Here is a 24,373-nt window from a genome sequence, read left to right as displayed (position 1 = left end):
AACAATGGGAAGGATAACAGGATCGATATATAGAAATCAACTGCGCTCTAAATTTGGCCCTGCAAATCGCTCGTTCTCATCAATCAAAATAGGGCTCACACCTTCTTCATACACGGGAGGTAGCCTGGAGAAGTGTAATATAGGAATAAAGATAGTACAGCGTGGGGGCCCCAAGGGTAAACAACAAAGGAAATTAGAAAACAATCACAATGGGAGAAAGTCAAGTCGTGAACGCGTTCCTCAAAAAATTCCCTGCCAACCTTGAATTGGACGCGTGCCCTCCAATCAGGACCCCGTCCAACAATCGAATGAAATTTTTGGAAACCGTGAAAATTAAAATAAGAAACCGCGTGTGTGGTTTAGCCTCTCCAGGGCCTGCAGCGACGCTCTTCGCCCATTTCCGGAAACAGCACCCGGCGCCACGGATCCACGGCCCTCTGTACACAACAAGCTTTGTTTATTCTCCATATACTTAAGAGAAAGAGGGGGTTAGTTAAGGGAGGGGAAATACAGGTGGATACAATAACCATTTGGTGACAAATAGAATACTTCAAGAAGTATGGGGTAAATATTCCGGCCCGGAAATTCCATTTTCAACTACAACAGTGCGCTGTGGGCAAGAGGAGAGCACAGCAAATAGACGAAGAAAGAGGGGGTGTCAGCGAGAGGGATGCAATGTCCGATGCCCTTCTCTCCGACTCACAGCAGCAAGCCAACTCAAAGAAATAGTATAAAAACAAAACTGGATAAGACGAAGTTTACAATGATATATAGATTTGATATAATTATATTCATAATAGTCTCGGTATGCTATGTTGAATGCTCTAGAGCCTATGAATGCGGGCAATGCGCTCATGGCATTTTGGACATGAATGCACCACGTCTAGGAGAGTCCAGGAAAATAAACAAATCGCTCCGATGGGATAAAGAAAAAAAAACCAAGTCAGCCTACCTTTGAAAGCGTCCACGACGAAGGGCACCCATGCCAACACAACCGTAAAAACAAGCCTAAAAAAGTAGAGCTAAATCAGCCTTTCGCAGCAGCCGCCATCATGTCAAAGGCGCGATACTCACAGCCCAAAGGAGGCCAGCCACACCATCGATCCATTCCGGGCCTCCACCTCGCTGGTCACCACCGCATAGCAATGCGGGCACTGAAGCCGCACCGGAAAATCCGGCAGCTTTAATTTTCGGCCCACAATAGGCGTTTGGCGCACCGTTGATCCTGGGGTGGTGGGATAGATATACGCCATGGAGGATGGAGTTGCAGGCCTCGATGCGGGGGGGCGGAGCGTAGATACAGGCGACACGGACCTTTCAGACGCTGTGGAAAATCCCGAAGCTTCCGGAGCTAGTCTACCATTCCCGGGAGGGGCGGGCTGTCGGTTCTCCAGCTGCAGCTGCTGTTGCTGCTGTAGATAGCGATTGAGGCGGAAGAGTAGATCTGGCTTAGAGGAATCTAGAAATGTGCCCTTGCGCTCGCCCGGCAATATAAGAAACGGGACGGGCGAATCGGTTGAGGATGTGGGGGAGGCCGGAAGATGGGCGGCATTTAATTTTTCGCCGCCGGTGTTTTGGGCGGGGGAATTGGCTCGACGAGCGAAGAATTGCCCGCCTTTTTGCCAGAGCGTGCTGCGCCGCTTTTCAGGAGCCAAGCCAGCGTCTGGCGGGTTCATGGTGGAGGGTTTTGGAGAGAGCAAGAGTGGTAAAGTGCAGCAATGAGTTGATGGTATATGATGGTGTATGAAAAGAGAGAGAGGGAGATCAGGGGAAACGACCGAATGGGAGGGGAGGAGAATGCGCACGATTTGGATCAAGTCTTTTGCGGATTTCTAACAATGCGAGTGATCAGGAGGACGCGGGCGAGATGGGGGAGAGAGAGGGAGAGAGAAGAGGAGGAGGAGAAGGAGGAGGAAGGAGGCGGAGGAGGAGGGGGAAGCAGTAGGAAGGAAAGTTTAAAGGGAAATTCCCCGTCACCAAACTAATCTTATTTGAATACAAACCTGCTCCCAATGCTGGAGCTGAGAAAAATGGGGCCCGCCTGCGCCACGCGGACGGGCCGCCTTGTGATAAAAGAGGAGGGGCGGGCGAGGATGCATGGCGCTGGAGGGCAGAGAGCGGTCAGGTGAATTTGCAGGTGAAAGTTTGCCTTGGGAGAGAACCTTGCCCCATTTGCTTGGCCGATTTTGGTGGCAACCGAGGCCCCAAAGGAGCCCAATTTCATTTGTGGTTTCATATGTGCATTTTCGTAGGCAAGCATGCGCTCCGATTTGTGCCCTAGCAAATTCGCCCCTCTCCTCTGGCCTTGATCGAAATGACGGCGGCTCGCGATGACGTTTCCCTCCGGCTCTTTCCCGCAGAACATTCCTTCTTCGCCCTCACTTTAGGCCCGTGGTTGCATTAGCACACCCCTGCGCTTGAATTGGCGCTAGTGCGATCCGTCGTCCTCCTCCTCCCCTCTCTAGACTCTTCCGGAATAGCCCGCAGATCTGGCTGATAGCGGAAAGTCCTCGTCTGGATTTGGGAACATATGAAATATTGGCAAAAACCATCCACTGGATTCGGGGCATTATGCATCCTCTTCCCCACCCCCACCCCCTAACCATTTATTCATGATGACGCGCGTGCAGCCATGGGAAGAGATGCAGGAGCCAGCCCCCTTGCCCATACGCCCGGTATAGGGGATTCCTTTAGGGTTTTTGCGTAGGAAAAAACACACAAAACAATATGAAATGGTGACGGGCACCACATCCCTGATCTAGAACGGTTGCAGACGGCTGTCCTTCTCAATCGGTCATGCAAGATCTCATTCTGATATGCGTCCTAGGGACCCATGCTCCAATCGCTTTTCCGATTTGTTCAAGGCTGCTGACGTAGCCCGATCCTTTTATCTAACCTTCGTGAAATGGGATAGCGGGAAATGGCATAGTGCTACGAGGGGTGTTCGAGAGGGGGTGCTTGCTTACGCAATCCTCTGCTAAAGATTGCCTGCTTTACCTAGTCCAAACCAGTGCATGAACGAAAGCTTGAATGCTGTCCCTGTGCCATCCCGCAAGGAGGCATATCGGGATATTGAATCCGGTCGAGTTTCCTATCTCTTGGTGAATCGTTGAAAATCTTCTTATCCCCTCCCCCAAGAAAATCTGCACTATGGCAGGCAGAGTTGGGAAGACTGCTCTTTATTCCATTGGCCTTACTCATCGGTTCCATTATCTTTTATTACAGTGTAGATATGTAAAGAAAGATGATATATATATATATATATATATATACATAGCACACTCGCACATACATATGTCATCAACTCATAGTAAATACATAATCCGGGGCAATCTCACCGTCCTATACCTCACCTTGAAGAGCAGAGTCAAGGGGTCGCCTGGAAAGGCATCAAACGAGAGACGATTTCTTTGCCCAATCGCTTACGCTCTATGGCCGCTGGAGCAAGGGCCGACGAATTCTCCTCTAGCCGACGAAGCAGGTACGGGATGACATCCGTGAGTCGACCGTAGGGCTAAATACAGAGTTCCATAGACATCGTTAGTCAAGCCAAGGCAAACTTCTGAACATCAATCTCAGGTAGGATACTCACCACCACTTTGAAAATGCTGTACCCCATTCTTCCCAGCGAATACGACATCTGATCCGACATGCCCATGAGTTGCCCAAAGAACACCAGCCCTGAATCGGGTGCAACCTGGTTCCGCTGTAGGCCCTCAAGCGCCCGGAGGACCGAGCTCTGATTGTGCGATGCGACCATCAACACCGCGGGCACTTTGCCGTGTACGCGGGCCCTCCCCAGCTCGTTGAGCAGGAATTCCACCCCGGCATCATAAGAGGCATGGGTGGCCTCGATGTTGGGCTGGATGGGGTCGGGCAGGCCCAGGCTCTTGGCCCGTCTCCTCTCCAGCGAGACGTACGCCCCTCGCACCAACTTTCCTGCGAACACATAGTCTGACCGCTTGGCGAACTCATAGTGCGCCTTGAGCTTCGCAAGCCCCTTACGAAGATACATTTGGTACGTGTTGAAGAGGATGGGCTTGCTGGTGCGATTGTACCTGGGCGCAAGGCTAAGCACAAGATCGTCGATGAGATCTTGGAAGTAGCTTTGCTCGGCATCCACCATCACTCGAACCCCGGAGGTCCGCGCAAAGTCACAGAGCTCCGTGACTCGGCGGACCATCAAACCGTAGTCCTTGAGGTCCTCCCGCGTGATCTGTGGCTGAGCAAGGTAGAGGGGGTGAGCCAAGGGGTTCGAGAGCGACACGCTCTTGGAAAACTCCACCCAGTCGATCCTCCCGTCTCGGTCCCCGTCGGCCGAGGCGAAAAGGCGCTCAGCAAGTTCGCGAAGCGATGCGTCGTCGCCGCCCATTTCGCTAAACATCTTGCGGTAGGCCTCGAGTCCAAGGGCGCCATCCTCTGCCGACAATCGAAGAAACTCGGAGTGGAGCTGGTGGAGAGCCGACGACAAGCTAAGCAGCACATCTGGAGAGGAGAGGGCCGTTATCTTGAGGGCCACGAAATTGTCGGGGGTTTCGCTTGCCGTGCGAATGCACTTCCGCTTTTCGTCGGCAACCCAATCGCATATGCTGTTCCACTTGCTACGCGTATCCTCGTCAGCCTTGAAGTCTCCTCCAATATCCGACTCTATTGAGTTATCGAGGATGCAACCAATGCCGGACCGCATGAATTTCCTCATCGTTTCCACGGACTGTTCGGCATTCTCCCCCCTGCATCATATCGACAACGACATAGGTGAAGAGAAAAGGTTAGCTTTGGAGAGCTGGAGGCGGAAAACTCTGCACACTAGATGAAATTTACCCGCAAAAATGCTTGAAAAAGGTCCTCTTGATAAACCAATATGCCAGTGGACTCAATCCCACACGCTCCGCAAAACGCAGGAGTCTGGGCGTCATCTCGACAAACGTTTGAATAGAGCACAGCTGGTAAACAAAATACGCGTTCAAGATCTCAGCCATACTCCGGCTCTTTAAATCCGCGCGATTGTTTGAATCCTTGATCGCATCGAGGACCGACCCATGGGTGGTCGGGAATTGCTCTGGAAGAGGAAGTTCGGGCGCCAACGGCGGAGGTCCGAGCAAATTATCATCGAGGGTTGCCGAGCTTAGGCCTGCAGACGAATGCCGTCCTGGTTCAGTGGTAGAGTTGGGATTATGTTTGGGGCGAGTACCCGGCATAGGAATCACAGACGGCTCGCTCGAATTAGAGGGTTGGCTACTGAATGCTCTTATCAAAAGATAGTTCGGCGAAACCAGGAAGCGTTGACCACGTGGTACAGATCGTGTCACCAGGCGAGAAGAGATGAGGGAGTAGCTTGCAAGATGAAGAGGCATTACAGACGAGTGATGAGAGTCAAATCAACACGACAGAGAGTTAATAAATAGCGCGAGCTATAGAATCTGTAATAACTATGCGAAAGAGATGTCTTGGTCTGAGTGTTTTAAAAAGACCTGTCAACGCCAGTCGTGAAACAAGAAAGGAATAGGCGAAGAATAGGATATCCTCTACAAGGCCAGTAATCTCACAGCAAAGAATAACCTTAATATTAGAAGAGATAGATGTATTGGGTAGCGGCTCTAGGGCGTGGTACTTGCACGCGCGACAAATGCAGGGAGGAGAGGGGAAAATCAAAAGGGTTGGAAAGAGTCAGAGGAAGAGGGAAGCTGAATAAGAGTGTGCGTTTCTGCGCCCACTTAGAACGGGCCCCTGGGAAAAATTTATAAAAAGAAACTTGCGACGGCAAGATGATCTGCCACTTTGTACTCTGGCTAATTGAATTAATTAATTTGGGTGGTACACATCTAGCTCGTTTGCTAAACTTAGCCTGTTTTCGTATTCAAACTCCCTTGGGGATGGTCTTTATTTTTCGTTGGGTATGATATCTACAAGTACATAGCACTCTCGGCGACGCTTGTCTAGAACGTCTTCTTCCACACGGGCTTAGAGTCCTGCTTGCGCTGCCGCTGCGCCTTCTTTCCCCCGCTTTGCGAGGATTCTTGTACCTCCCTGAACTTCCTCTTGTAATAGTGACGCATCTCAGTGTCACCCATGACTTCCTCGAGGATGGTGCGTTTACGCTCCTTACGAGTCAGTCTAGACGAGTAGAATTCGGCCGAGCCCTCGATCACCGTGCCGACCTAACGAGAGCTTCAAGGTCAATAATGTGACGTGGGAGCATGGCGACTCGGTTCACCTTACCTGGAAATAGGCCGGACTTGTTTTGTCGGCCTTCTTGTAGTGCCTCTTGGGATCAAGGACATTCCTCAGCTTTAGCACCTGAAGCTCTCGTTTGAGCTCTGGAGTTAGCTCCGGCTTGGGCATATCAAACCACCCCGCCCCTGCTGTAGAGTCTCGCAGCTATTTCAAATCAAGAACATTCTTAATATGCTTCCTCCCCCTCCCTCCCCTCAATTCAGAACCCAAAGTTTACCTCTTTTCTCTCTTTTTTCGACAATTTGTTATCACCACGCTCTGTTGGCAAAGATATTTGGCCTAATACCTTTCTGGGACCCCTGCTTTTGTCTATCTCACTCGCTACTAGAGTAGAACTAGCGAGTTTTGCGGCTCCATGGCTACCCCGCTGGATATAGAGCTGCGATTTAATCTCTATCCCCGGCTCCAGCTTCGGGAAGCTAAATCAATACTAAATTATTATCCCCAACCCACGATGGCATTATGTAATGGTTTCAATAGCTAACCTTTTCTGTTTCGAGTCCTCTTCTGCAGGCAGTCGAAGCAGCTCCTCTTGCTGCTTCCTTAACGCAGCCTCCGCCATATTCAGTAGATTCTCCATATTCTCTAGGTCCTCGTCATCTTCACTCTCGCTGCTCTCCCCTACTCTGTTGCCCACCTTGTTTTCTGCCTCAGGGATATCACTAACCTCCTCAATCTCATCTTTGGAATCGCTTATCAGTTCGTCTTCATCTTCACTGCTATTGCTTTCTTCCCCTTCACTTTCATCGTCGCTACCGTCCTCCTCCCCACTTTCACTATCACCACTTTCTCCTTCTTCACTATTTTTACTCGCGTCGCTCCTTTCTACATACTGATGCTTGGCTTGGTCATTACTTCCCAAATCCGTCTCTGTATTCGTTTCTCTCACTCTTGAGCTGGCCAAAGAAGCTGTCCTCCTTTCACCAGACTTCACCTTTTCAGTCGTGTGTGGCCTCGATAAATCTTTGTCTTCATCGATAGGCTGCTTTACTTCTTCTTCATCCATGGGTGCGCCTTCCAACGTTTCATTGGTATCCCCCTCAACAATATCCTTTTCTGGTTCAGACGGATTTATTCCGATCGTTCTACTCTGCTCTTCCAAATAATCCTCTATCAGCTTCTCACTATGTATTCTCCTCGAATTTCCCTTCTCCCTGTTGCGCTGTGACCTAGCACCATTCTCTTTTGGACCTCCAGACGCGTGGCGATTAACTGGAGCCACACTTTCCATGAGGTTATGTGCTTTCGCTTCCTCTTCCTCTACTTCAAGCTCCAACAGAACTGCCCCGCGTTTTTTGCTGCCCCTCTTCCCATCTACTGTTTTGCGCACTGCTTCAACTGTTGCTCGTGTATCATCCAAATTTTCTTCTCTCCAGCTCCCAAAGGTGGAACACTCGCTTATGGTTGACGCTGGTGAGCCTTCTCGCCTCCTTGCTTCTTTCTTCTCTTGCTCTTTCTCAGAGATTGCTACACTTCCTCCAAGGGTTAAACTAGCGCTTTCGGTGGAAGCAGGTGAGCTCTCCCGTGACACGTCAGAATGAGGTGTGTAGTATTCCTGCCTCACGTCACCCTCGCGTTCATTGTCGACCAGCTGAAGGGTCGATTTTGACTGACGCGTAAGCCGTGGCCGTAGCGTGGCGGAAATTTTGGCGGCGGCTCGGGAACTCGCCGCTCTAGAGGGCGTGCCACGGCGCGAGGGAGTGAGCTCCACGGAAGGGGCTGGAAGAGGGGTGGGAACCGGCGTCGTCGCGCGAGACCGAGAAGTGGAACGCGTTTTGGGAGTATTTGTGGCACCGCTTCTCGTCTTCATTTTTGGATAGAAATGAATAAATATGAAAAATGGAAATGAATGGAATTAAAACAAAAGGAAAGGGTATACACTGATATAAACGGTTACTTAAAGAAAAGATAGGCTCGCATGCATTAACTACTGCACTCGAGCCCCGAGTCACAATAAACAATTCGTGTGGCACAGCTGCTCATCGAATTGGAGCCAAAGATGGGTCGGTGGCCAGAGGTGCGAGAGAAACTGAGCGAGATTTTAGACAACCATGCCTGTGTGTGTAGAATGTGGAACGGCTGTGACCAATTTATACACAGAATATAGTAAAGGAAACATTCGTTTGACCCAATGTGTAGGTCGACTGATAACTACTCTGATTCCACATCTGCTCATCCAATTCATCTCTACCTAGTCTAATTGCAACAAATTCGCTGATAAATACGTGGAGCACGACTTTGTGATCGTGTTTATTGACATGTTGCTTCATAAACCACAGGTGTACCGGCATCTACTCTTTAATCGTTTAGAATATCGGGATCAGGGACTGGATGTAAGCCATAACACTTTATTTTTTTTTTTCATTTCAATACTGAACACCATGTATGTGCTTTCAATGTAGCCTAGCGTGCTTAAACTAGGTGTATTGTTGGTCCTGTTCGATGTCTGTATCCTTTTCGATGACCAATCTACTCTCTTTGAAATTTCTAGCCATTATTTGCAGTGATGCTATCCTTAATTCTGAGAATTGTGATCCTGAATAGATATCAAGTGGTTCCGCGTGGAAAAAATGAAGGACGATCCTAACGATGCAAATTCAGATCTTGCACTAGCATTCATGCAGCAACCCCTATACTACCAATATGTGTATATTCTTACGTTATGCGCCGTAGGTAAGCATACAATGCCATTTCATCACGATATAGCATAAAATGTTTAATATTTTTTTATATAGAATTTTTGGCCTACCAAATGAGTGTAATATTTGCAGTGAAGTTATGCATGGGGAGCCGATATGCCATCCTCAAGTAAGTATATGAAAATTAACCCATTCTATCCTCGTGGGGGGAATATTCTGAGTAACTCTCGATGATTGATCTACGTTAGATACAACTATATTACCATGACTCTTATACTCTCGAGCTTTGGAAAAATGCTACTAATATTGATGGTGATCTGGTCGTTCCATGAGCTTGAATACTCGTGGTTAGTGAGCATTTTTGTCTTCACATCTAATGTGGAGGCGTTAGCAGGTAATACTTCCGTAGAATGTCACTATACTCCTTGGCATTTATTCTGTATTTCCTGGATAGTATTCCTGTGCACGACTTACGCTACAACCTCTGCCATCGCCCTGTTTGGGATTTTAGTGAAGGTACTGGTGCAAGTGTGCTTTTTACGTTTAACCAATAGCCCCCTTATCATCAGCCTACTCAGTTTCTAGTCACTTTTCCTTCTTATTTAATAATTTGTAAATATACCCGTACTATGTGCATTAATATTGTAAATCCTATGATTAGGCTTCGTGATATAAACAAAATAAAATCCATTTTTCACTGTTAACACCCCCCTTGCCTTTGTCATTCCCAAAAAGATATCCGACTTCTTCTCAAACGGCGAGCTTGGAAGGAAAACAAATGTGTTTCATGTCCAATATATAAAACCCAAAAACCAAAAAATATAGTTATGCGTCAGCGGGGAATCGAACCCCGTCCTTTTCCTTGGAAGGGAAATATTGTACCAGTCAACTACTGACGCTGAGTTCATTTCTGATTCTAGAGGCAAATGACACGTCAGTATCAGGTATCATTTAACAGTCACAAAACAGTCGCAAAACCGGCAAATCGAACAGTTTCGAAGAAGATGGTGCAAGCTGGGTGCGGTTAGAGAAGGAGCGATCGGAGCGGCACTGATACGGGGATAACGCAGTAACCCCTACCTTATCCCCTTCCTATCCTCTGCTTCCATTTGTTTCCTCCCCACCCCACTTCTCATGCTATCCTTTGATATCCACAGTTAGTTGAGTTTCACCATTCCCTTACCTATTTGAGCTGAAAGTCGATATGACCAACATATCATTTCGATCTACGATATCACATAAAGCTTTAACTTTGGCTTCCCTTTCACTTTATTGCTTATAATAATGTAACAATTGTATTTTAGAGTCTTCCTATACAATAAAGACTCGGCATTGATAAAAAAAAAGGTCACAAAACAGTCGCAAAAATTTTGTTATATTTCACTTTATGCGGCAATGGGAGGAGACGGGCTGACAGACACGGTAGATCCAACAGATACCCAGAGACCAATGGAAATCCGAACGCATAATGCATAACACATGGCCTCACACATTCACTATAAAACAAGGTTATTCCCTTTTCCCAATTCCACACTACACCCCTCTCTCTATTCTCTTCTACCCTCCCTTCGCCAACACCGTTATACAACACTTCCCATTCTGTCTCCTTTTTTCCTCTCTTTCTTTCTATAACCCTCTACATCCTTACCTTCTCCCTTTTTTCCCCCGATGATAAAGTCTTTGAACATATTTACTCCTTATTAACCGGATGTTTTAATGTTTTCCAATATTCCCCACTATTTTGCTTGTACATATCAAGAGTAGGCCAGGAGCAAAACCTGTGTGATTTAGGCGTAGCACTCTACGCCATCCCTAACTACATAGGACTTATTCAATAAAGGGTCCAAAGTTTAAAAAAAAAAATGCCATTTAAGGATTCCTCTTTGTTGGTTGCGATCGCTTCAGTCGATGCAGAATTTATTCTCGTCTTATTTTGTAAATTTTTGAGTAAGGTACCTTATATATAAAAGAGAATAAGAAGATAGTAAATGCGATAGAAAATTCATGTGGCCGCAATAAGCAAGGGTAAAAATGGTTGCATTCGTTTCAACAAAAAATGCCTCGAAAAGATGGTTTATAACAGGCTGGCAGTGCCACCTCTAGGTCAGGTGAAGTCAGCCAATTCCACCATGTGTGGAAATATATCCGCTTGGGCTGTGGTGGTCCACACATTTCTGGCGCTGAACCGATATGATGTCTGTGTTTGCTCCTATGGCGACCAGCCAATAATGATGCCAGCAAGAAAAGTCTGCGTAACGGCGACAATGCAGCATACCAAGCCTGCCATCCGCCAAGTGCAAGTAGCCGCACCAACATTTTGGTGGCAACGGTGGTCCGCCTTAACCTGGTGCGTGTTGCCTATGCTTGCGTGGCAATCTGGGATGCGACCATCTCTGCTGACACACCCTGTTCTGGTCTGGTGTACCGGGCTACCCACCGGGGGATTGGGTATGGAAGTGGAGGATCAACCACAATGGCGCAGTTCGACTCCTTGGCGGCTCTGGATGCGCAGTCGGAGCACTGGTCCCTGCCAACCATGTATGCGCAAGTCCCGGTCAGGGCAGCCGCGAGGGAAAAAAAATTGGCCCAATCCGGGTCTCCGTGGGCTTTGACGAACCATGGGCGCCGCTCTCCGGCATGTAAACTGTCCAGTGCTTCGTCTGGCCATGCCACTTCGTGGTAAGAAGTCGTGGTGAGATAAACCCCGTGTGAGCATGGATGGCCATAGACAGGTCTACACTCTTCACCCATGCTTTGGATGGCAACAAGCCTCCCGGATGTCTCAAAAATGCTAATGGCTACATCTGCGTGCAGACAGCGCATTGGGTAGCGCGGTTCTTCATACCGCTGCTTAGTCTTAAAAGTACTCCGCTTAGGCCCTTTATACCACCAACTATCGTCGTATTTAATCCAAGGGTCAATCATTATGGCTCCATCTGCCAGCATCTCAACCGCCGAGACGGCCGGTTCATCATCAGTCACCACGGGAGTATAATCCAAATCAGTAGCGAATTGAGCAAGTTCATCATAATCGAGATGTTGCGGGTCTGGAACCGTATCCACCTGCTGATCTGCCTCCAGAGCAAGTACTTCAATCCTCGCTAGCTTCTCGCTCCTGATATCTGACCCATATTGGGAGAGATCCTGCTGCCTGTCCAACTGCAGAGATTTTTTGGCGTTGATCTTGGGCCGGCTTGACTTGCGGGACTTCTTGGTCACTGGTCGGAAAGTGTGTGGGGTGGTACTGCCTGTCTGCATGAATGAATATTACCTTAATCAGCGCGTCTGGTTGAACCTACCTTTACAAACAGAGTCGTAAGCTATATAAGTGGAGTTGCATTGATGTTGCAAGTAAACAATGTGGGGTTGCAATGGATGTTTAATCTGGTCCAAGACAGTTATGTTATCTCGCTCTTGCAATGCTATGGCAATATGTATTGGAGAAGATGTGGTTACTAACCCGTTGTGACAAATATATATGAACATACAGAGAGAAAGTGTCATACTAGTGCAAAGTAGTATTTTAGCAGTCATAAAAACTGCCACAAAACCTATATAAGTCGCCCTCAGACAGCCTAATTTTTTGGGACTCCGAGCCGAATCACTAGGTGCGATTCCCGCAGACGACTTCCGCCCATGAGAGTGTGCCGGGCTTTTCTCAGGCTCAATGGCTATCAATGTTATGACAGCAAGCAAGCAATATCTTGCGGATACAAAAATAGGTAATAAAATTCTTTAGGAGAAATCCTAATACTAAAAGGGGAAGTCAGGGGCAGTACTAGCGTGATTTTGACGTAGAAGTCTAACACTCCATTCCCTTCAGATAAAGGTGATCAAGTCGACGTAAAAATTATGTACTGGGAGAGTAAAAACCGAAAATTAGAGCTTATTTTGCTCGATCGCGAGCTCAACTCTCTCTAGAGATTTTCACTTACTATTGTCTAAGATGTTTTCATGATTAACTTATTACACGTAGTAGAGAAAGTCAATAGCATTGTGGTTAGCAACTATATAAAGCCAAAATATCTGAGGAAAACAAAGTCGCCTTGATAGCTAGGGATGGCAGCTGGTTGATATTTACCCTGATAAAAACTGTATTAATAGTATATTGCTCTTTCACTTTATGGCTCCTACGTTGATTAATATAGGGTAGCGATCGACATTTAGTATGTCAACTATTGACCAATTTAGATATATATTTCCAATTCTATTTGTAATATTAATTTATTGTAGTAAGCAATTAAACCTCGTCTCATTACAGAGTGCGATCAGTGCCCGAAAAGTAAAATTAATTATAGCTTAGTGTATGCATTGATTAGAGTACCGGGCTCTCCCCACTAAAAATAGTGCTTGCGATACACACGAAATCCATAGAGCTATTGCAAAGGAGCATAACACCTTCGCAACATAGAAGAGTGCATTTGGGTTTCGGAATTTCAGTGCCGTGGAAAGACTCCACACAGGAACAATTAAAATTAACAGCCCAGTCAAACCCACTGCTACCTGTAGTCCATGGGAAAGATTGGAGCATTTTTCTTCGTATTGGCGACCAGAAAGTAAAAAATCCCTTAGAATTTCTCGACCGATTGCTATGCCAGTTGTAATTCCGAACGGGAGAAGATAGCGGCGTATACTGCGAGGATGGAGGGTGTGCTTAATATCTCTAGGATAGTTAACTTGTCCACATGTTTCCGTGTCAAAAGTATTGGGGTCGCGCATTGCCTCGACTCGCTTTGCCCTTTTACGATACTCCCTTAGTCTATCTAACGCGACTCGCTCCCACTCCGCTCTCACTCGAGACTCCTCAGCTGGTAATGCCCACCTTACAATGAACAATAATCCAAAGCAGATACAAGGTGCTATAATTCCTATTACAAGGCGCTCGGCATTACTGCGATGAGCATGGTTGAAAAGCAAGTGGCCGATTATAGCCGTAATACAGCCTGCGAGCCAGCCAAAAAGTACGTCGTGGAGATAATGAACCCCCAAATAAACACGTGAAAGGCCAGTAAGTAGGGTGAGAATAACATTTCCTGTAACGACTATGGCTTGAAGGGTGAGTGTGGTAGAATCATGCTTTTCTCCCGCTCCAAACTGAATTACTGTCTGGTGTGCAGTTCAGCCAAAAAAAAGAGTGTAATATGAGACGGTTAGTTCCTGTTGAAATATAATTGGAATTTCCATAGTTACAATCGTTGTCATAGTCGCTATCAACATCGAATGACTCGACGGGGTCGAGTAGTCCTCCTCCCATTCGCCACACGTATTTCTTATGGCCGATGCCGGAGCAACCCATAGAGGACGCGGTTGGCGCAAGACCCACTTCAAGTCCCCGTTGATCAGTTCTGCGAGGCAGCAAACAAAAATCGTCTCCAGCCCCCTATCATAATCAAATCCCCATGTCCACAATGGCCCAGCGATGATTAATACCTCCTCGGATACCGCATAGTGTAGAATTAGAGCTATCCCTGCAAACCAGCTGCAATGTGTTTGAAGAAGGGTTGTTAAGGCAATCGAAATTCGTGGAAAATATGTGATCCTATATTCGTCGAGATAAGCTGTAGCAGGGTCTTCTTTAGGTAAGTTTTTGCTGCTGGCCTTCAAGGGATCGATTCGATCCTGGCAAGCGTCACTGGAGGGCAGGGTTGGCAATGGTCGTATGTCCAAGCAATGGACCTGGGCTGATGATTGCTCTGGAACGGGGGCATTCTCTGTATCTTGCATGTACATCCTATGCTAGCGGGATTAAATTTCAAGATGAGCTGCTATTCACAATCGGCGTAATATTTACCGAAATATTTCAAAGCGACGGTAAAGGAGTGTGTAAAGAAATTATCGGCTGTTCTAGAGGTTAGAAGAAGAGATAAATATTTGAAATGATCGTGTGCTTACCTCTGTTCTACTTCCACATCATCTCTTGAATCCCATAAAAGTAAATGTGCTACTGTAGAAGTTAACCTCTTAACTTTGTTTCTTGTGGCTCAAAACGAGCACCCTATACACGGCCAGATATGGAAGAGTATTTAACTCTATTCCAATGAATTATTCCTTAGGACAAGATATACACATATAAATCAGGCTTTCTATTGTTGGTGAACTTGAGGTTTGGATGAAGATATTTAAGTTCATAACTTTACAGGGCAAGGGATTACAAAGCAAAAGATATAACAGACGTCGGATAGAAGAGAATGTAAAGAATGCTCTAATGCAAATAGACAGGGCGATGAGGTTTTTCGATATATTTCACTTAGGGCGTTGGTCATAGACGACACAAATTTAACTTGTGCGCAATTTCGTCTGCTACCGCGTCAATCACTAAAGATAGATCAATTAGCTGAGTTAGCCTGGTGCTTGAAACACTCTATTACACTGCTTACCTTGGGCGCGGTCGTTTGGGTTGTTCCCGAAGACTGCGCTCGCAATGTCCCACCGATTTATCTGTGCGATTTCCAGTTTGCGCATGAGCTTCTCCGCCACAAGCTGTTTATACAGCCCACTTTTATAAACGTTCCCCTTGGTTTTGCAATCCATCCCTCCTTCTTGTGCACACGTTATTCCACTCAGTGCATCTGATGGATCCCTCCCGGCCCATATCAATCTTCGTCCTGGACGTTGAAGGCGATCCACTGTTTCCTGTAAGTGAATCGAATATTGTGCTTCGTCGTCTGAGATGCCATCTTCTGATGCGAACACAATCACGTCGCCATCTGGATCGGCATACTTTGAGTTTAGCTCAAGTGAGACCAGGCCGAACGTGTATTTTTGTCGCGCTCCAGGGAAGGCCACTCCATGCCAGCCTGCCAACCGTTTTGCAACTGCTTCGAAGATAGGTTTGAGTTCGCTCTCACCTATAAACACGACTCGAACATTCCGTCTATTTAGGCAACTAGCCTCGGTGGCAGAGGAAGCATAGCGACAGCCAAGTGGAGTCCACGCGTAATGCCTAGCAGTTGACCTTGCATACTTCTCCTCAAGGGCCACCGGAAGCCATGCCCCCTGCACGGGATCATTGCGATTGCATTCAGGCCATGTGCTGGTGTCATCCTTTGCATCCGCTCTTATCTTCGGCACCAGGCTTACTAAGCCATTTGCGCTACCCATCCCCAGAATCCCATCACCAGCACTAGCGAGGGCAGGGACAAAGGGCGCAAAAGAGGTCGGGCAGTAGGGACAAATATCCATCATCGCCCCGGCTACGATCGGCTCCCATTTTTGCTCATTGTTGACGTACAAATCAAGTGCCATGGCCCCGGCGTTAGAGAGGCGGAAGGGAACACGATAGACACATTCGCCCGAATGGACACTTACACTAGCCGCCAGGCGTTCAGCTCCATAGAATTGAGCAAAAACAGTGTCCTTTCCCACAGCCGCATCCCAGTCTTGCCAGGACACGGTCTCAGTAACTTCCTTGCGTCCTGTGAGATCGCTGTTTGCTTTCCCAAACATCTGGTGCAATGTGCGCTCCGATTCTTTCACAAATTTTGCATAATTGCCAAAGTAATCGCACATCCCATGCCTGATACCCACAAGCCGTTTCACCAGTAAATGACCACCATTGCATTGGTCCCCAAAACACACATACGCTCTCCATCCTTCCTTCACCTTCCTTAGCGGCATGCAATCGTATGCCAGCTCACTCATCATAACATCTCTATCCCAGCCTGTTCTATTGGGACACACCGCAGTCATTTCCTGAATGCCCCTCTCCTCCAATGACCATATCTCGTCCGGAAGCGGCGGCGGATCCATCTGCGCCTCAGTACGCTCGGCAGACAATCGGCGATAGTCGGAAGTCAGATGAGCATAGAATATGAAGAGCGAGAGGACAAAAAGCAAACAGCAGACAAAGCCCAAAAAGCGCAGCCGGGGATCGGCCTGATTTTGGAGGCGATTGATTCGATGTTGAAGAGCACGCCGCTGTGCGGAATTGGCGCTGGAGGGTAACATTACAGGATCTAGGCTCAAGCTTAAAACCCTGAAAGTAGACACCGATCGCTATTTTTATCTAAACGTCACTACGGAAAATTAACACATCCAATCTCCGCCTATGTATTTGATTTGCTCACAACGTTATGGAAGAACACACCAACTCGAATACTCTCGACATCAGCATATTGAAGTATAAGAATAGGATGACTTGTTTTGCAAGGGGAGGGGGGGGAGGAAGAAGAAAACATAGAATAGCAACGATAAAATTCTGATGAATTTTGTTGTTTTTTGGTGGAAAAAAGATACCAAACCCTTTCGATAAGATATATCGTTAGAGCTTCGCGGCCAGGTCCTCTGCATTGTCCACAGGAAGCCCACACGTGAAATTTTCGCATACGTGAACCGAGGCATTCTGGTTCCCTACAAATCCACGGATAGTCTGGTTCTTTTGTGCAAGATAGCTCTCGCTGTTTGCTGTCGTGCGTACTATCACCGCGTTGGGCATGAATGTATTTCTAACCACCTCCAGCAGCTCTGCCACCTTTTCATCGGCCTCACCGCCACACACAACAACCTCACGCACGGAGGCAAGCTCCATCATTCCCGCCCGCACCAAGCTCGGCATTCCCGAGGGGTGACGTTTCAATTCGTCCCCAAACGCTCGGATGGTCTTTCGTGCCCGCTCCAGCAACGACGGATCCTCCAAGATATGACCTAGTCGCATCAAGTTTGTTGCTGCAATGGCGCTAATCGACGGCTCCGCTCCATCATGGCCTTCCTTCAGTCGCAACAGGATCTTCTCGTCTTTGAGCGCTCCGAAATAGCCCCCGTTTCCCTCTTCGTCCCAGAACTCTTCATCCATTTTTTGCTGCAAGTTGCTCGCCCACTCAATCCATGCATCATCGAAGGTTGCCTCATAGAGATCAAGCAAGGAACTTATTAGATATGCATAATCATCAGCAAATCCCACCGTGTTGCTCGGCCCCTCACGGTAGCTACGAAGAAGCGTGTTAGAGTCCGAGCGGTACAAGTGGTTCTTGATGAAGCGTGCAGCCTTGAGCGCAAGATTCAGATACTCCGGCTGTTTGAGAATATGCGAGGCTTGCGCTAGGGGCCCAATCATCAACCCGTTCCATGCGGTGAGGACCTTGTCGTCCAAATGCGATTTCGGGCGTTCTTCCATCCTCACCCGTAGCAATTGCTCCCGACAATTCGCCAAAATATCCTTCACCTCCTCCACGCCCTTCCCAAACTCTTTTGCAGTTTCCTCGAGGCTATGACGCTCGATCAAGACATTCTTCTTCACCAGCTCTCCCTGGATATCCTTGGCTGGGTCCACGTTCCCATCCGGTTTAACACCATAGTGGTACGAAAATATGGCTGCGTTGGGCTCTCCACAGATTTGGCTGATTTCACTGGCCTCCCATACACAAAACGCGCCTTCCTTCTTCTCCTTATCGCCATGCCGAGGGTAAGAGTCGGCATCCTCGGCGGAGTAAAAGCCGCCTTCGGGATGAGCAAGATCGCGCGATACGTAGCGCACAATATCTTTGGCCACCTAATTCAATCGATAAGGGTTAATTTGTAACGGAGGGGCAGAAATACGCAAATGAGGAGAATTTACATCGGCTAGCGAAGCATCTTTGGTGATCAGGTACGCGCTCAAATAGGACTGCAACAACTGACCTTGGTCATAGAGCATTTTCTCAAAGTGAGGCACGTGCCTGAACAGGGAATGCAACGGTCAGTTCCCGTCCACCAAAGAGAAATAAGACAAAGGGAACTAAATTTTACCAGTAGCGGTCAGTGCTATATCTATGAAATCCACTGCCAACATGATCGTGGATGCCTCCGGCGGCTATTTTTTTCAAGGTCACGACCGCCATATTCAACGCCTCTCTACCCTTTTCTTTCACCCCTCCCTTACTTCCCTCTCCCGACACTTCATCAGTGCGACTCTTTTGGCAGTAATACCAGTAGTCGACCAAGAAACGTAGCTGCACTGGTGTTGGGAATTTTGGCTCGGAGCCGAAGCCGCCATGCTCTTTGTCGAATCTTTCGCGAAAATTAGCAAAGGTCGCGTCCGCCAGTTTCCACGAGACTAGAGCATCATCGCTCTCTTTTTGAGCAGGAGTTGCGGCGAGGAACTGTTGAAGCTGGTTGATGTTCCCCTTGGCAGAAGAACGTAGCTCTTCCTTCTGCTCCTCCCAGAGCTTGGCCACCGCACCGAGGACCGTCTTGAAACCACGGCTAAAATACCCCAAGCATTAGTAAGCGTTCACCTGTTTGTTGATTTTTTCAAAGTAACTAAATAACGGTGGACTCACCGTCCAGGAAGATCTTCGGGCGGGAAATAGGTTGCCCCGTAGATCGGGTATAATTCCGGGGTCAGAAACACGCTCATGGGCCACCCGCCACCGCCGGAGAATATCTGGACAAACGTCATGTACAGTCGATCCACGTCTGGCTGCACTTCTCGGTCGACTTTAATATTCACATAATTCTCGTTCATGATCTTGGCAACGCTCTCATTTTCAAAGGATTCCTTTTCCTAATCAATAGAATGAGCGCGACGAGTTAAACTAACGCAAGTTCTTGCCACTTGGGGCCATTCGGTTCGATAAAAATTTTACCATGACATGACACCAGCTAATTATGGTTACGATTGATACGTGAATAATGTTTTCCATCAGAAATCAAAACGGGAAGTACTTACTGGCATGTGCTATAACCGACACTCAAAAATATTAGCTTGTCTTCTCTTCTCGCACGCTCGAACGCCTCCTCCCCCCAGGGATACCAGTCTACAGGATTGTGTGCATGCTGTAAGAGATATGGAGATTTCTCGTGAATGAGACGGTTGACATGTTTATGCTCAGTGTGGGCAGAAGTCATGGCGCGAAATGGGCTAGTTCGGAATGAAAAGAGCCCCGAGCAAATAGGCCTCTCTATTACATAGGGCAGGTGACTGCTTATGGCGCGTGAAATTGGTAAAATGGAAGATAGGGAGGAAATGCGGTGTAGGAAACGAGAATTCATCTCGAAAAAGGATATTAAAAAAAAGAATAGTTCGACTCTAATTCTTAAGTTTGACAAGATCACCCGCAGGACAGCAGGAATTGGGATAGGAGCAATCCAAAGCAGAAGGAAAATAGTTTGAAATATTCGAAAGTTTATTTTTGGATCCTTTGAAAATGCCCCGCGACCAAGTTAATATTGAGAAGGATAACGAAAGCTAGGGACTAATTTCTTGCTCCGGCTTTTCATTTACACGGCCAGAAAGGTCGTGGATGGCCCGACGTCTGAAAGAAAACCCTTGTTTATTTCACCGGATCTGATAGAAAGAAGCATCGAGTTTAGGGCCGAAGTAGGAAGGGTAGCACTGGGGGCAGAACCCCTAGCGCACAAAGAGAGAATTTTGGGTGTGGGAGGCTTGTAGAATAGAGAGGAACCAGCTGGCCAAAACTCTAAGGGAGATGTGACTGCGTTTGTGAAATAAGGGATGGTCGAGATCGAATCTAGTCCTATTCATCCGAGGGACTTTAGAGCGCCTCCAGTGGAGGATGATCGAGGTAGGTTCGCGGGGTGATGTCATGGAGATGCCTAAATAATTTAGGCGATTGCTAAAAATCCCATCTCTGAGCGGCGTGTTAAACAAAAACATCGAATTCATTCCTAGATGGAAATCGAGCGAAGCCTAAACATGATGAGATGGGAGAAATCCATAGCCTACCGAAATGGAGCTAATACCGCTGTTCTAACTAAAAATGAAATATCGATTTCTTGCTTTAATCGCCATCGAAATATATCGAATAATTTAGAAGAAACACCGATTTTCCATTTTTCGCTCACCCGTCTCAACAAAAATCCCATCCTCGTTTCTCTCTAATACCTGCTTCCTTCACCACGCCAACATGTCGCCCGCCAATTATAGTGACTCCATGGAAACATTTTATGGCCATGTCAAGACCCCACACGACGCCTTGCTACTCTTTGAGGCATGCCGTCAGGGGGTGTTCCGGAGAGTTCAACGCAGGTTATCAGATAAAGAGCGGGATGCTATACGCTCTGGAGCGGTCTTTGTGTGGGATGAGAAGGAAGCGGGTATGCGGCGATGGACAGATGTAAGTACTTCTCCTTGCTTTCCACCGCTTATTTACCTCCCCGTTTTACAAATGAGCCAAATGAAGGCGGCAAACCTCCACTGAGATCTCCGCTTCGGGCTCTGAGCATTTTCTTTTTTTTTCAGTGGGTTGCTGACCTCAAGTCTAGCGCCCTTCCTCTCCCTTCCCCTCCCCCCTTCTTTTATACAACTGTTGGATAGCAATTGTCATTATTTCTCCATCACTTGCATTAATTGGCTAGTTTCTTGCTCATTTATCTAGGGTCGAAATTGGTCCCCTTCCCGTGTCAGCGGCTCCTTTCTCTCATATCGTGAGCTTGAACATCGTCGTCGAGACTCCCGCATAACCACTACCTCTATCCACAGTGGAGATGACACCGACGTCGAAACACGACGCTCCTTTATTTACCGCCCCGATGGGCTTGTTAAACAATCTTATAGCATTACCACCGCCGATAATCGTAGGCTACACCTGATCGGATATTATTATAAGCGAGATTTGCACCGATTCAAGACGCCATCGGTAGATGAACGACTCAAGGATATTGTTATAGAGAAGGGGTACTATTTATCGGAGACAGCGCATCCACAAAATGCGCACATGCGATCCTTAGGAAATGGAGCCAAGGGTGCTGAGATGAACCCTGTCGATTTCGAGAATGGTGGTGCCAATACATTGAGGAAGATAAAACGGTCGGCATCGCTGGATACAGAAGAGATGGGTGGAAAGAAACGAAGGTGTCTTCTACACTCACCTCATTCGACGCAATCCTACTCGACTACCTCGGAAGAGGAGGAGCCCACTACCCCCACGATATGTACATACTCGCCCGTCGACTCGAACCCACATACCATTTCTTCGCCCTCTCCATCCAAATCACCTGCCTTAATGACTCTTAAAAATCTAGATGAAACTCTCAACCTACAGCCAACCACACTCCCCTCTCTTCCATTTATTCTTCCACCGTATAGAGGAGTGAAGCGGCTTTCGGCGGAGGATGAGCGTCAGCTGAATGCTTTGTACTCTCTGTTGAAGTTATAAATTTTATTGAATGTATTATACATATACTTGATTTCGAACGTTATTCTGTTTTTTTTTTTGGTTACTCTCCCCTCAACCTGGCTATATTGTTTCTCGGATCATCATACATTTCTCTATAGTTTGAAACTCTAAGTAAAACAGTAGGAATGGTAATAGAATCTCGGCTACTTAAGGAGAGGCGGGAGAGTGAGGAACCACTTGAAATGATTCTCAGACGAAACTGTATGTACGCGGAACGAAAATAAGGCTTCCTCTACCCTCGCGGATGGTGTCATCATGGTATTCTACCCGCTCAGACCATTGCCAAGCAAACTATGGCAAACAACGGAGCGGAGGGTGCAAGAAGCAAAAATTTCTCATTTGGAATCGAACCGCGTCCAAGCCGGCAAGGAGGAAGAGGTTGACCATGAATAGAGTCTAGATGACTTCATTATCGCATATTTATCAAAATGAATTCCAATAAATCAGATATCCCCAGATTGCTTTTCGACGTGCTCAAGGTTCATATTTAGATTCCTGGGAAAATTTTGGATAATACCAAATATTTTGCTTGCGTTGTTTTGCTCGTGAATGGCAATCCTATATTGTGGGATGACGGATTAGCACGGTGAATACCCTTTAAACCCTTAACCCCCCTAGAGCTTCCAGCGTGGGAATGTCATTTGGCAAGAGAAACCAAAGAGAAACCAATTTCAATGGCAAACTCTAGACTTCACCGGAGTAAAGTTTTCCTCTGCTTTAGGGGTCCAACCCAGAACTGTTTGCCTCCTCGGCCCCGAAAACCATGCTGGGAAGCCCAGTTTAATTTTCTCGTTGGCTTTTCATGAAAATCCCTACACCCAGGCTTTGCCGTTCGGACTCTTTCACTGTATTCAATTTAGAGCTTCTAATCCCCTACTTGATTTCTAAGCCATGGAAACTCCGATTTTATTTTTTTGGATGACAAATCAGTCACACTTTACACTCGTAACCCAGGTTAATATCTTTATTATTATTATTAGGGTGGTCGTGGCAACCAATATCATTAAACAAGGAAATGATATTCCAAAATATATACAATGACCAAAAGTGAGAATGAATAATATTAAATGAGTATGCACAATTAGTGGCTATATACATGATTATATTCAAAGAATTAGGGTCAGGGAGTATTTCTGGTGAAGGATCAGATACATCGAGAACAATCCTAGCACAAGGAGGATGTCCATGAGATACGACTGCGCGGCGAAGAGGACCAGGGAACCGATCAGAAATATTACCCAGTGATGAAATATAACCATAGGGAGGAGAAAGATATTAGTCAGCACAGTCATGCACAGACTCAATAAGTCTTCGAGCATCCGTGGTATTGTCTCGTGGAGACTATTAAGCTTGAGATCAGAGGGGAAAGTGGAGAAGGAGGATGAGGAAGAGGAGGAGGGGGAGGAAGGGGAAGAGGGAGCAGTCGAAGAAGTCGAAGGGGAAGTAGAGTGCTTGGTGGAGGAAAACAGAAAATGAGCGCTAGGGAACAGGGTTTGGAAGCTTGCCCGTAGGTAAGAAAGTTTCAATGCCGGAATGAGAAGCATTTTGCAGTTTGTTGAGATTGCAATCGAACCCTGAGAGCTGTGCGGGGAAAAGGCCTCCTTTTATAAATTTGAGTAATGGATTTGCGACTCCCATCGCTGAGGAACGTTTCATAGGCCGAGATATTCCGGAATTCAATTAGGAAATAGGCGGCTCAAATGACAACGTGTTTCGGTGGGTAAATGTTATTGACTCAGAGAGTATAATTTTCCAGAGATGGAATATTTAATAATGCTTGATATATTTCCCTGTTTCGTTTACTAATCCATGCTTTTGAATCATGACTAAGAATGCCTTTCTCGCATTCCATTTCATTTCGCAATATTTTGCCTTAAATAAAACACTTGCAAATGCTCATTTATCTTTTGCCTGATGGTGGAATGAGATTGAGCATGTGTTTTTATTGACTTTCATTAATTCCTTGACAAGTTGAATGTTGAATCTAATCTGCCCACAAGGTGCAGATTTCTCAGTAGCAATGTTACTTTAACCAGAACATTCTCATCCCTTTTCCTTTTTTCATTTGTTATTATTAGTATTTGTTTGCTAACTCTTATATGGACTTTCAAATTCCAGAAAATTTGCGATAGCTTTTCAAGTACTAAACATGTATAGCCAACAGAAAATAGTTGGACCAGAAAATGTAATGCTATTCTAGACCATCTTGCTGATTTGTAGCGAAAGAGGTCCAAGGATCCAAGGTTGAAAGTATTCTTTCGAGTATCCATTTTTCACTCTAAAGGAAGTGGATTTAACAACTACATTCAAGATGCTTTCCAAATCGGCTAGTCTTCAAAACTGTTTTCTTCTATAATTTTGCTCGAGTTCTATCTCAATGTCTTT

At 46.8% G+C, this 24,373-nt stretch overlaps 11 protein-coding genes and 1 non-coding gene across 12 annotated transcripts; 2 read left to right on the top strand and 10 right to left on the bottom strand.

The window, feature by feature from the left end:
* Positions 1 to 824: 824 nt before the first annotated feature.
* VTP21DRAFT_6960 (uncharacterized protein) lies at positions 825 to 1,676 on the bottom strand (the record flags this gene model as incomplete). The annotated part of the gene is made up of 3 exons (XM_069397648.1): positions 825 to 883; positions 953 to 1,008; positions 1,075 to 1,676. The coding sequence occupies 3 exons, from the start codon at positions 1,674 to 1,676 to the stop codon at positions 825 to 827; spliced, it is 717 nt and encodes a 238-aa protein (XP_069255187.1).
* A 311-nt stretch (positions 1,677 to 1,987) lies between these two features.
* On the bottom strand, positions 1,988 to 2,365 carry VTP21DRAFT_6959 (uncharacterized protein; the record flags this gene model as incomplete). The annotated part of the gene is made up of 1 exon (XM_069397646.1): positions 1,988 to 2,365. One exon carries the CDS (start codon positions 2,363 to 2,365, stop codon positions 1,988 to 1,990), a length of 378 nt encoding a protein of 125 aa, XP_069255186.1.
* Positions 2,366 to 3,367: 1,002 nt separating this feature from the next.
* On the bottom strand, positions 3,368 to 5,354 carry VTP21DRAFT_6958 (uncharacterized protein; the record flags this gene model as incomplete). The annotated part of the gene is made up of 3 exons (XM_069397645.1): positions 3,368 to 3,514; positions 3,593 to 4,730; positions 4,822 to 5,354. 3 exons carry the CDS (start codon positions 5,352 to 5,354, stop codon positions 3,368 to 3,370), a joined length of 1,818 nt encoding a protein of 605 aa, XP_069255185.1.
* A 582-nt stretch (positions 5,355 to 5,936) lies between these two features.
* Positions 5,937 to 8,044, bottom strand: VTP21DRAFT_6957 (uncharacterized protein; the record flags this gene model as incomplete). The annotated part of the gene is made up of 4 exons (XM_069397644.1): positions 5,937 to 6,158; positions 6,220 to 6,378; positions 6,452 to 6,653; positions 6,720 to 8,044. 4 exons carry the CDS (start codon positions 8,042 to 8,044, stop codon positions 5,937 to 5,939), a joined length of 1,908 nt encoding a protein of 635 aa, XP_069255184.1.
* Positions 8,045 to 8,285: 241 nt separating this feature from the next.
* On the top strand, positions 8,286 to 9,458 carry VTP21DRAFT_6956 (uncharacterized protein; the record flags this gene model as incomplete). Its single annotated transcript, XM_069397643.1, has 7 exons — positions 8,286 to 8,369; positions 8,430 to 8,567; positions 8,637 to 8,682; positions 8,779 to 8,907; positions 8,970 to 9,042; positions 9,122 to 9,267; positions 9,328 to 9,458. The coding sequence occupies 7 exons, from the start codon at positions 8,286 to 8,288 to the stop codon at positions 9,456 to 9,458; spliced, it is 747 nt and encodes a 248-aa protein (XP_069255183.1).
* A 243-nt stretch (positions 9,459 to 9,701) lies between these two features.
* Positions 9,702 to 9,772, bottom strand: VTP21DRAFT_t18. Its single transcript has one exon. It is a non-coding gene; the product is annotated as a tRNA-Gly (tRNA).
* Positions 9,773 to 11,231: 1,459 nt separating this feature from the next.
* Positions 11,232 to 12,131, bottom strand: VTP21DRAFT_6955 (uncharacterized protein; the record flags this gene model as incomplete). Its single annotated transcript, XM_069397642.1, has 1 exon — positions 11,232 to 12,131. The coding sequence occupies one exon, from the start codon at positions 12,129 to 12,131 to the stop codon at positions 11,232 to 11,234; it is 900 nt and encodes a 299-aa protein (XP_069255182.1).
* A 1,041-nt stretch (positions 12,132 to 13,172) lies between these two features.
* Positions 13,173 to 14,603, bottom strand: VTP21DRAFT_6954 (uncharacterized protein; the record flags this gene model as incomplete). The annotated part of the gene is made up of 3 exons (XM_069397641.1): positions 13,173 to 13,975; positions 14,064 to 14,253; positions 14,304 to 14,603. The coding sequence occupies 3 exons, from the start codon at positions 14,601 to 14,603 to the stop codon at positions 13,173 to 13,175; spliced, it is 1,293 nt and encodes a 430-aa protein (XP_069255181.1).
* A 529-nt stretch (positions 14,604 to 15,132) lies between these two features.
* VTP21DRAFT_6953 (uncharacterized protein) lies at positions 15,133 to 16,820 on the bottom strand (the record flags this gene model as incomplete). The annotated part of the gene is made up of 2 exons (XM_069397640.1): positions 15,133 to 15,188; positions 15,251 to 16,820. The coding sequence occupies 2 exons, from the start codon at positions 16,818 to 16,820 to the stop codon at positions 15,133 to 15,135; spliced, it is 1,626 nt and encodes a 541-aa protein (XP_069255180.1).
* A 313-nt stretch (positions 16,821 to 17,133) lies between these two features.
* VTP21DRAFT_6952 (uncharacterized protein) lies at positions 17,134 to 19,697 on the bottom strand (the record flags this gene model as incomplete). Its single annotated transcript, XM_069397639.1, has 6 exons — positions 17,134 to 18,360; positions 18,427 to 18,526; positions 18,597 to 19,052; positions 19,130 to 19,353; positions 19,436 to 19,451; positions 19,519 to 19,697. The coding sequence occupies 6 exons, from the start codon at positions 19,695 to 19,697 to the stop codon at positions 17,134 to 17,136; spliced, it is 2,202 nt and encodes a 733-aa protein (XP_069255179.1).
* A 1,019-nt stretch (positions 19,698 to 20,716) lies between these two features.
* On the top strand, positions 20,717 to 21,967 carry VTP21DRAFT_6951 (uncharacterized protein; the record flags this gene model as incomplete). The annotated part of the gene is made up of 2 exons (XM_069397638.1): positions 20,717 to 20,926; positions 21,188 to 21,967. 2 exons carry the CDS (start codon positions 20,717 to 20,719, stop codon positions 21,965 to 21,967), a joined length of 990 nt encoding a protein of 329 aa, XP_069255178.1.
* Positions 21,968 to 23,094: 1,127 nt separating this feature from the next.
* On the bottom strand, positions 23,095 to 23,532 carry VTP21DRAFT_6950 (uncharacterized protein; the record flags this gene model as incomplete). Its single annotated transcript, XM_069397637.1, has 1 exon — positions 23,095 to 23,532. The coding sequence occupies one exon, from the start codon at positions 23,530 to 23,532 to the stop codon at positions 23,095 to 23,097; it is 438 nt and encodes a 145-aa protein (XP_069255177.1).
* Between the last annotated feature and the right edge of the window lie 841 nt (positions 23,533 to 24,373).

This window comes from Calcarisporiella thermophila (assembly GCF_041956535.1).
Source record: "Calcarisporiella thermophila strain CBS 279.70 unplaced genomic scaffold VTP21scaffold_3, whole genome shotgun sequence".
NCBI lineage: Eukaryota > Fungi > Calcarisporiellomycota > Calcarisporiellomycetes > Calcarisporiellales > Calcarisporiellaceae > Calcarisporiella > Calcarisporiella thermophila.
The sequence above is the reverse complement of the archived record's forward strand: the minus strand, read 5'-3'. Positions and strand labels throughout refer to the sequence as shown.